At 43.1% G+C, this 11,305-nt stretch overlaps 1 protein-coding gene across 2 annotated transcripts in view; it reads left to right on the top strand.

Annotated features, from left to right (window-relative positions):
* Positions 1-10,497, top strand: part of LOC113585708 (zinc fingers and homeoboxes protein 2-like) — a 17,226-nt gene extending 6,729 nt beyond the window's left edge. For both annotated transcript variants that reach the window (XM_027023372.2, XM_027023373.2), the window contains exons 2-3: positions 5,197-8,209; positions 9,415-10,497. In XM_027023372.2, the coding sequence (XP_026879173.2) occupies positions 5,430-8,180 (2,751 nt within the window). In that variant the 5' untranslated portion in view covers positions 5,197-5,429 and the 3' untranslated portion in view covers positions 8,181-8,209; positions 9,415-10,497. The remainder of the gene's footprint in view (positions 1-5,196; positions 8,210-9,414) is intronic.
* Positions 10,498-11,305: the final 808 nt, after the last annotated feature.

The raw sequence follows: 11,305 nt of genomic DNA, 5'->3' as shown, positions 1-11,305 counted from the left end.
TAGTATACACGTGCATGTGCGGGTGGGTGTGCACGTGTGGTTACTGCTTGTGTTTTGCTCAGTTCAGAGACTAGTTTGTATTATATAATACTGTGTTGTTTTATTTCAGATTTTTTTGTGTAGTATATGGATATTTTGTATGCCTGATCCATCCACTGTGAATATTAAATACTATCTCATCAGCAGTGACCCATCAATCAGATCAATAATCAATAGCAAGCTTGTCTTGAATGGCTTTTGCTTCAGAGCCTAAAGAGGACAGCCATCCAATCACACTTGAGGCTTGCATAGTTACCAAGGCAACTGCCTGAGTGTCCTGTGCTGTGTTTGAGCCCTCTCATCAGGGGTTTCCAAATCCCCCAAATCTGCCATTAGAGTCTGATTATTCTAATGAGGCTCCGTTACCAAGCAGAAAAATTAAAGTAGCAATCTGGGGCTCCCGGCCCTGCCCCTGACATCAGCGTGACGCCAGCTACACCACACCAGTGCCTGCTTGAACAGGCATTCTCCTTCCTGGTGCTCCTTGTTCATGCTGATCTGTGAGCGACTATACACACCTGTTGTGCGCTTTCATTTTAAGTTCTCACTCTATCTGTCTCTCTATCTCCCTCTGGCTCTGTTTCCCCTCCCTCTCTCTTTCTGTGTCTCTCGGTTTCTGTATGGCTTTAAGTCCAGAACATTTTTGTCAGAGTGATTGTGTCTGTTGTCTCTACATGGCTGATATGGTATTAAAGCCCTTTCTGATAAGATTGAAATTAATTCTGGGCTCTCACATTCAGCTGTTCCACTGAGATGAGCAGGACTCTCTCTCTCTCTCTCTCTCTCTCACTCTCTCTCTCTCTCTCTCTCTCTCTCTCTCTCTCTCCTTTCCTGCTTCTCTCTTTCCTTCTTTCTCAGACTGCACACACACACTATATGTGTATATGAGCTTTTTGCAATTTCAGTACATTTGTCTTTTAACTCAGATGTGAATCCCTCTATATATTTATATATATTAGTCATTCGTAGTTTTTGCGATGTTGTGCCTTTTAGCGTTCTCACAGACACTGTATTGTGATTATAATCCATTTTATTGTGATTGTGATATGCCATAGAGTGACATGGTTATAGACTGGAGTGATATGGTTATAGACTGGCTCGCATTGTTTTGAGCAAAATTGTTTACTTTTTTGTTGAATTCATCTGAACACACACAGAACCCTCATCAGAGACATATGGACACTCGCTATACACAACAATTGAAAATATTGTCCTTTGTTTAGAGGGCCCTATTTACATAGTACAGCCTTCTCTGATATGAGTATGGCAAAGCCCAGCACTGAGATGTCATTGGCTGTAGTGGGAAAGTTTAGTACCAAACTGGACCATATTATTGGACTGGGTTTAGTGTGTTCGACAGCTTGTGTGGATGAGGATGTTTCTGGTGGTGCACATATCAATATCTGTGATATTAACAACCTTGTATGTGCAACTATATGATGAGAGCAGAGAGAAATGAAACTGAGCAAAATGCTTCAGTAAATAATAACACTTCACAGTAGCTCTTTTTTGTGTAGTATTTCCAGCTGTTTATAGCCAGAATTTAAAGCCATGATCAGCTACCTGAAGCATCTTACACTGTGGGTTTTTTTTTTTTTTTTTTTTTTTTGCTATAGAAGAAGGCTAGAGAACAAGAAAACATTAAATACAATTCTGGCAGACTTGCTATTAGACAACCTGCTATCTGCCTCCTTTTCACAGTGTAGTGAGTGAACGTACACTCTATATAAGACAAGCGAAGGCCAGCTAGTTTAATTAGCTTTATTACTTCATTCTGAATTAGGTGAAAATGTGTCTGTCAAACCAGAAATCATTTTAGTAATTAAATGACCAACATATGAAGTTAACAGGTCAGTAAGAGGACACTGTGTGTGTTTGGGCCACTCCCCTCATTCCTGTGCAGTCACTATCAGTGTTTGTCTACTGCGTTCTTTTCTCCTCCATATTTGTTCTTGCAAAGTTTGTTTGTTGCTGCAATTAGTGAAATTAACTTGTGTGCGACAGCTAGTCCTCATTGGTGGAGGTCGGTTCGGTGGAGGGGACTCATGTACAGGCTGGATGAGTTGCCATAGCAATGGCATTTTACACAAAAATGAATGTGATAACTACACTAAAGTGTTTGGGCCAAATAGATTCTTGAGTTTTAGTTCATCCAGAAATCTGAGTTTCAGATCTTGAAAACCTGTTTCCATTAAATAGATATTTAATAAGATACATATTATGTAAGGTCATTAGGTACATTTTATTTAGATATAAAACATCCTAACTGTCCCTTTGTGATTAATTTATTTTAACCTATTAATTACTAACTTCCAATGCTGGATTAAGAGAGAAAATCTGTTGACACTCTTGGTTATCTGTTATTCTGAAAAAATGCAGTTTATAGTGTGTGTGTGTGTGTGTGTGTGTGTGTGTGTGTGTGTGTGTGTGTGTGCTTAGGCAGACTACTATGAGTTGAGGTCACAAGACGACTCATTTGTGTGTGGGTGCGTGTATGAAAAGTGCTTAATTTTTTCTTTTCTTTTTTTAAGAAGATGTAGATGTGTGCGTGTGTGTGTGCGTGTGTGTATTTAGGCAGACTACTGTGAGTTTAGGACACAAGACGACTCATTTGTGTGTGTGTGTGTGTCTGTCTGTCTTTAGGCAGACTGTACTATGAGTTGAGAACACGAGACGACTCTGTGTGTTTGTGTGTGTGTGTGTGTGTGTGTGTGTGTGTGTGACTGTACTGAGTTGAGGACCCAGGACGACTCTGTGTGTTTGTGTGTGTGTGTGTGTGTGTGTGTGTGTGTGTGTGTGTGACTGTACTATGAGTTGAGGACCCAGGACGACACTGTGTGTTTGTGTGTGTGTGTGTGTGTGTGTGTGTGTGTGTGTGTGTGTGTGTGTGTGTGTGACTGTACTATGAGTTGAGGACCCAGGACGACTCATGCATGATTTATTATGGTGGGCCCATTGCCGCTGTGATGGCGTCTTGTGCCTGTGTCATTCACCAAACAGAGTAGATCATCACACACACATACACAAACACACACGCACTCATGCGTGCAGACTCATCTCCGCTCCACTGGGCGGCTGTGAGTGTGTTTCTAATTAGCACCTGAGAGAGAGGCGGAGTCATTAATATGCAGCGCAGAGGTGACAGTGGACCGCCACACCACTCTGCTGTTGCCATAACAACAACATGGATATGAAGCCAGTCTTCATATTTTAACATTTTTAATAGTCTGAAAGAGGGTGGCAGTTATTTAATTTAGGGAAGACAGTGTACATGTGCCTCGTTGCAGCGAATAATAAAATTCTCTGTAATTATTCCAGGCGAGGAGTGAACAGCATGGGCACATGCTGCAGAGAATTAAGCAGGAATGAAGATTTCTGGGTTGACTCACCCATCCCTTCATAAAGCATGACACACTGATCAGTGTAGATATTGATTTGATTGTGCATTTAATTTGCAAGGCTTGATGATGCATTAGATAGCACAGTAATGCAATGTCAATGCAATGTCAGTAAGGTTAAGTTATGTAAACGTGTGTGTGTGTGTGTGTGTGTGTGTGTGGTTATAGATATCTGCCATGTAGCCTATCTATGCACATCTTATGAAGACGCTTAACGTGAGTTGAGCAAATGTTGAAAGTGAATGAGTGATCATTGCTTTATGGCACTGGATAAAACCTCAGTGGAAATGTGCAGTTCTTGGGGGGAAGTGTTTTCCCAAGGGGTGAAGGTTGGGTAAAGGTGGAAGAAACGTGAAACCAAAAGGGTCTTGGTGGAATGACTGAGGGGGAAAATCATAGCTTATGATTTTTTAGTTACTAGATACTTAACCCTTTTATTTTTTCTTTTATAAAGATTATGAGATTACCTTGGATTATAAACACAGAAAATGGATTAAGTTGTTGATTCAAACTAGTGTCTCCTGAGTTGCCATGGAAAGGATATTCTCCTGACCATGTAATCATCTGTTATGTTTTGTCCAGAATAATTTAAATAAATATGTGGTGGTTAGGACTGAGACAAATTTAAAATTAAATACATAAAAATATGGACACTTAACTAGGTGATTCATTTAACTGTCAGTTCACTGTCAGGAGTTATCTCCTAGGTCTGTACCAGTCTCCTTGAAAGGTACAGACACGCTTCACCACTGCCAGCAGGAATTAAGAGGTGATTTTTGATCTGGAATCAAAGCCAGTTTTCATCAACTTTGCCAACTGTGAAGTAAAAACAGGAAAAAAAAAAAAAAAAAAAGTATTGTTTAGAGTAAATTCAGTTTGTTTATATGTTTACATCCAAATGGGGATTTTTTGCGCTTTTTCATTCTTTCTTTTACTTTTGTTCTTTGTCACCTACCTCTCTCTCTCTCTCTCTCTCTCTCTCGCTCTCTCTCTCTCTCTCTCGCTCTCTCTCTCGCTCTCGCTCTCTCTCGCTCTCTCTCTCTCTCTCTCTCTCTCTAGCTGTCTTTGATATAACTTGCATCCTGTACTAAGTTGTGTTGGCTTGCTGTGTGGAATGCCTGAACTCATGGACCTCTCCTCCAAACTCACAGGCCACTTCTGCTCTGCTGTGGAGGCTCTCCCAAACTGTGTTACTAGAGGCAGGGGATGGGTAGGGGGTCTTCCTTAGTCTAACTGTGGCTTTCCAGATTTTCTGTTTCATCTGTTCACGTTCTCACAAAATACTTGGGAGCACTGTAACAAAAAAGTAACTCACATTCAGTTTGAAACCATGTAGTATTTTAAATTCAACTTATATTGCAATAACAACAGCATATACCCTACCAAAAATACTTATTCCCAGTCAACAGCTCATACTATGTACATAAGGGTTAATCAAAGAAGGAGAAATATATCATTTTATGTCATCCTGGTAGCTATGCTGTTATGGAGCTGTTTCTGAATATTTATCTTGCAAATTCTTGCATCAAGTCTCTAACATTAGCCAGATTGCAATGGAAATAGTATGGCTTAGCAGGAAAGGAGTCTTATGTTTCTTCACATTATATTCCGCTGGTTTAACAAACAATAGTGCACCTTTTAGTCTTTAAACATTATAGATCCTACAGTTTGATTTTGTGTATTTGGTGGTACTCTTAATATGCTAGCTGGATTTAAATGCTGAGCTTTCTGGGTTAATTTGCTTCTGTTGTGTGTACAGGTGAGTGGCATGTGATGATGTCCTATGAAGCTCTGCCCTGGAGCTGATGTTCCCGGACGTTGGGAGACTCCGGAGACAAGGCTGGGAGACTCCGGGGCAGACTGTGGGACCACAGAGTCCCGTTCCCGTGCTGGGAATCCACTCTGATCACCTCCGTTGCTCCCTCCCTCCCTCTGTGACCCTTCCCATCTTCTTGGTCAGGTATACCGCGGAGTCCTGTCCTTACAGCAACCATGTCCAGCCGAAGAAAGTCGTTCACTCCCTGCATGGTGTGTGTCAGTGAGGTAGCAGCGGACAACCCAGTGGAAATGGATGTTTTGGATGAAAAGGTGGTGGAGGACCAGTCCTTCCCTCTCCAGCATTCAGATCTACAGCAAGTGTCACTGAGGGAGGGTGGGGCTGAGGGTGTGGAGGAGCGGCATTGGGAAGGGACAGGAGGGAAGATTGAAGACAAGCAGCAGGGTCGGGACTACCACTGTAAGTACTGCTCCTTTTCCACCCCCCACCTCAACGGCTTCAAAGAACACGTGTACGCCGCACACCCTAACGTCATTCTGAACCCTTTGTACCTGTGTGCTGTCTGCAACTTCAGCACCAAGAAGTTTGACTCCCTCACAGAACACAATGAAACACAGCATCAAGGCGAGAGCAATTTCAAGTTCAAGCGCATAAAACTTGACAACCAGACGATCCTAGAGCAAACTATCGAAAATGAGGATAGTTCAAACTATCCAGATATTGAGCACATGCAAGATGATGATGATGGCTTTGACTTTTTACCCTCATACCCTAATTTCCCAAATATTGGAAAGCCACTGGTGGATAACACTGAAGCCTTTATTAATGGAAATGAGGTTGAGAGTCATTTAGATCTAATGTTGAAGGATCAGATTACAGCAGTCAACGTAAATGGGACACTGATCATCCCTGAGCCTATGGTCCTGCAAGGACTCTCCCATGTTATGCCTCTCCTGCAGCGCCCACCCAACCTCAACTCTGTTCCCACAATCGCTGTTCCTCTGAACACAAGCAAGTACAATCCTCTTTTGGACAGCAACACTACACTCATCACGTCTTTCAACAGGTTCCCCTACCCGACTCACGCTGAGCTGTCCTGGCTCACTGCTGCCTCCAAGCATCCCGAGGAACAAATCAAGGTGTGGTTCACTACCCAGAGACTGAAGCAAGGCATCACATGGTCACCTGAGGAGGTAGAGGAAGCCCGCAAGAAAATGTTCAATGGCTGCATGCCACCCTCTCATCACACATTCACCATTTTGCCTACACCTGTACGCGAGCCAGTCACCACCAGTACGTCTGTTGCACCAGCTGCCTCATGCCAAGTCATTGGGCAACCCATCATGTCATCCGCTGTCTGTACAACTGTCACTGTGACTACAGTAAATAGTATGCAGAATCTCAAGCGCTCCTTGGGAACCCCAACAGTAGCCCAGGAGGTGAAGCGCCCCATGATTCCCCCAGAAGAACACAAAGAGAAGCTACGTATGGCACCTCCACCAGTCCATTCCCTAGAGAGATTACCCATGGCTCCTCCTCCCGTACCCCCAGACAATAAGAGAACCATGCTCCCACCTTCCAATGTCCCAGACATGAAAAGAGCCATTGTCACCCCATATGTCTTGCCCAAGGGGAAATCGCCAATGGTATTTCCTCCTATACCGCCAAAAGACAGGGTACCCATGGCACCCCCTCCTTTGTTAACCAGAGAAAGACTATCTATGGTGCCTCTAGTGTCCACTGACCTGAAGAGATCTCTGGTTTCCCCAAAAACAAGAAATCAAATCCCTGCATCATCTGTAATTTCTAAAGATAAACTTTCATCTTTACCTACTGATGTAAATTTGCCCTTAGTGCCCCCATTGGTGACTTCTCAAGCAAAGAGACCAACAATCATTCAGACAGCTCGGGCCAAACCTGTAGCCCCACCCCTGATTCCCACTTTCTCTCTGGAGTGTAAACCACTAGAGCCGTCAGTGGAGCAGAAGCCCACAGGTTCAGAGAGTCGACCCTCAGAGAGTCAGAATAGCAATGGAGTCCCCTGTGGGGACGGTAAAAATTGGTTTACTGACCAGAGTGCACCTGCCCACAATGGTTCACGGCACTTAAACAGTGAATTTGCTCCAAAGGAGCGTCCAAAAATGGTCCCAACCCAGTTCCCTCTCCTGGAAAGAGTGAAGGGAAAAACTGCTGAGCAGCTAAAGGTTTTAGAAGAGAGTTTTCAGAGGAATAGTTTCCCGTCACACAATGAGGTTGACCACATCGCAATTACCACCAGACTCTCCAGAGAGGAGATTGACAGCTGGTTCCTCGAACGGCGAGCACTTAGAGACAACTTGGAAAAAGCACTGTTGAATTCCATGGGCTCTAAGAGGACTGAAACAGCAGAGAGGAGATCACATCCACAGCACCAGCATGCATTGCTTAATGGAGTTCATAAACAAGGAGGCCTACCCATGAGCCCTTTGCCTCCTATAATTGCACCCACCTCATCCTCTGTGCCTCTGGACAGGAAGTCCCTTAACCTCCTCAAAGACGTCTTTGTCCAAACACGGTGGCCTTCACCTGAGGAGTACAGTCGCTTGGAGGCGCAGACAGGCTTGGCTCGTGCAAACATTGTCCGGTGGTTTAAAGACAGCCGTCTGTCCCTGCGTAGTGGCGCTGGGGAGAAGAAGGCGTTCTTACACAATCTGAGCAGCGGTGAGCATAATGGGCGGCTGATCATAGATCAGCCCTGTAGCCTTGCTCGGTCAGGCCAAGAACGGAAGATGCCGGGAGGAGAGTGCGCCAAACTAAGCAGCCAAGAGATCAAAGACTGGTTCAATAGTCCGCTGGGCCATCGCAGACCCGACGTGGGGAGAAATGGTGGTCAGAATGGAGGTGGTGGACAAGACTGTGGAGGCTGGGGGGAGGAAGCTGTGGGAGTCAGAATGGCGTCACAAGAGCTGGTCTCAGATACGGACTAGGACACAGGAGTAAGGGGCAGAAACAGAGGGTAAGTTGTTTTTTTGGGGGGTGGGGGGGGGGTACAAAATAAATTTTCTTATGCCTTTCCAGTCCACATAGACTGAGAGGACACAATAGACCACTCCTCATCAAAGGACATATTTGGCTGTTGCTATGGAGATTTGGAATGGGGAACTGAAGCCCAGGTTGGGCTCTTTTGATGTTGTTCCGTTAAGGAAAACAAAGCTGTGCAGCAGGGAGTTGAGACATACTGAGATGTTGCTATGCAAATAATGCAGACTTCAAGGCTAACTACAGCGTTAAATCAGAATGATGGAAGAGCTACCAAATTACAGAAATGTTGGTTAATTTCTTTACTGTAATCATGGAAGGAATATTTATTTATTTATTTATAGTTAGTTGGTAGTTAGGTTAGTTTACAAATGTTTCCAAGGGACATCAATTAATAATTTTTCGTTTGACTTTTAGTTTGATGTTGATGTGGCTCTGTTGGCAGGCTGGCTTGACCAAACATTGCCTCAGTGATTAAAAAGGATTTTCTCACTGCTGAACAATCCTGAGTCTTCCCTTCATACACTGTCCCTTCCACCATCATACGTTCATTTTGTTTAATACTTCATGTTGCTCTACTTACTGTGTCCTTGAACACCATAGCACCATGCTCCGGATACATTGTCTGAATTGAGTTCAAGAGTTTGTAGAAAATACTAAAATGCATAATATCTCAATGAATCAAAAAAGGTAATTTGGATAATATTGCAATAAGATATTCAGAAGAGAGGTAACTAAAGTAACGAGGAACTGTGCCTTTGTTAATTTTCGAAGCTTAGAAGGTTTCTCCAAAAACGACAACAAAAAAGAATTTGTGGGAAAGGAGTTGTTAAGTGTTTTTGTTCTCTGTTAAAAACTCTTAGTTCTTTGATTTGTGGATTTGCTGTTGTAGTTTCAGGTAGCTTCAGTCAACAGCTCTTTTTGAGCTAATTATGGAGATAAATATAGACAAAGGAGCAGAGCTAAGATGTCGAACACAGCTGGAGAGTTTCAGCTGTGCAATTTCAAGTCCTTTTGACGTTCTAATTATTTGTTAATGTGTCACAGTAACCACAGTTTACAAAGCAGCTTTATGGAGGTTGTACAGGTGAAGCAAGTATTAGAGCAAGCATGACGTCCCTTTTAGGGTTCATCCCTAGGCCGTTGGAGTGGTAACGATGGCTTTGTTCCCATTCTTCGCAGGTAGGAACTGCTACCGCTGTCTTTTGGGGGAGTTTTTTTTGGGTTTTTTTTTTTTTGTGCACAGAAGTGGAAGAAAACAAAGAGGAATGGAGGCGTACTCCGGAATACTACGCTTTTTTGGAACCAATGATTTCACTCTTTCCCTCTTTCGCTGCACCAGCCGGCACATGGCGCCAAACAGGAGCAGAAGGAGCGCCGTCACAGAGGGGCTGCGGGAACGTCCTCTGAGCCTTGCTGGAATGTTGTGGGAGAATTGTTGCCGCAACAGTGGGAGGGGACGGGGGGACAGGGGGACACCGAGGACATGGAGACCATTGAGTGCCAAAGCTGGATTTGCTGCAAACTTTCGCTTTAAGAAAAAAAAAAGGGTTATTGTAAATATTTTTTTCTGTCTGCTGCAGATTTGTACAATTTTGGGGATAATTTTGTTACATTTTATAATGGGAGCAAGCAGTCCCAGTTTTTGCTCTGGCTAGTCTTTCAGTGGACACATCCCGCATTTTGTAACACCATGCACCACTACAAACATTTGCAGTACGTCAGGCAGTTCTGCAGAGCCGGACTTTCATTACTGTTTGTCTTTGGAGGGACTTCTTTGAATCTGTGCATTTATTGACTGCTTTAAGGTGCTGTTATATTTTCTGGATATTACTCGCCGTTGCTTTTGCTATAATTACAGTTCTTACAGCGTGACATTTTGAACACAAAACAAAAGGAAAAAATAACTTTACTGTTATACACACTGATGGACAACAATCACACACACAATCTTATCTCATGTGTCTACATCATGACAGTTTAACCTGTAACTCCTCTGTTGCAAATCTGTTCTGACATTTTTAGGAAAACACACAGCATTTGCCAGCCTTTGTATGTGTTGGCTTTGTAAACGTAGTGATAGTTCAACTCTGACTGTAGAAAAAAAACAAACCTGGTACCAGACACACGCTCATATGTACTGCTTCTGTAGTGTCAGCATCACATATATTAGAAATACTGTACCTATACCGAGGTCCTGCTTGCTACTCTCCAAAAGACAGATGTTGTCTGCTGTAATCCAATAAAACACAGCCTTAAAGATAAGGACTTGTGGAAAGTTTGACTTTTAGGGACATGAGCTGCACAACCTACATGTGCTAATACAGATGATTGTGTTCAACTCTGGTCAGATTTTATGTCTTCCAGACTCTAAAAGATCAAATTCCCTCACCAGTTGTTGCACTAGCTGAATCTTTAAATAAATACAGCACTCAAAGCACTCTTCAAAGCATTTTCCTCATTATGACTTGATGCTAGTGAGATTGCTGTGTACATCTCCATTGGTGCCCTTGGTGCCCACTAGATTAGAAAGTGTTTTTTTTTTTGGGTGGGTGGCGGTGGGGGGAGTAGCTTCCTTTCAACTGTGTCACCATTATTAGAGCTTTTCAAAATCAGACAGATGAACTTGTGGGTTCAGGCAGTTTTATCAGTGAGAGAAAACTGGTGTATATAGTTATGTATATTGGACAATGTGTAATTATTTCTGGCTGCTGGACATTTCACATCAATAGTCTCGTTCAGGGCTAAAATATTTTTTAATAGAAAATTTCCTTAAAGAGTGACTTAGGTCTCCACCTTGGCCTAATTGTAAGTCTAAGCTTAGGGTTAATGCAAGACTATAAAACTGCCCTGAAATAGCTTAGATTTTAGATGGGTTATTGGAATAAACCAGGGTAAAATACAGAAAGCAAACAGTGGGAGGCAAATTCAAATGAGATTTACAGTGTGGTACAGAGTTACAGTACAGCTGGTGCCAGAGTCCCATCTTATGCAAGGTCCATTACATAATGTCTTATGGAATAGCTGGTCTCTGTTCCACAGCCGTATTACTCTCTGTGCTGGGGAGGGCGTT

Source organism: Electrophorus electricus, chromosome 2 (genome assembly GCF_013358815.1).
Source record: "Electrophorus electricus isolate fEleEle1 chromosome 2, fEleEle1.pri, whole genome shotgun sequence".
In the NCBI taxonomy this organism is placed as follows: Eukaryota; Metazoa; Chordata; class Actinopteri; order Gymnotiformes; family Gymnotidae; genus Electrophorus; species Electrophorus electricus.
This window is presented reverse-complemented; position numbering and strand designations above follow the sequence as displayed.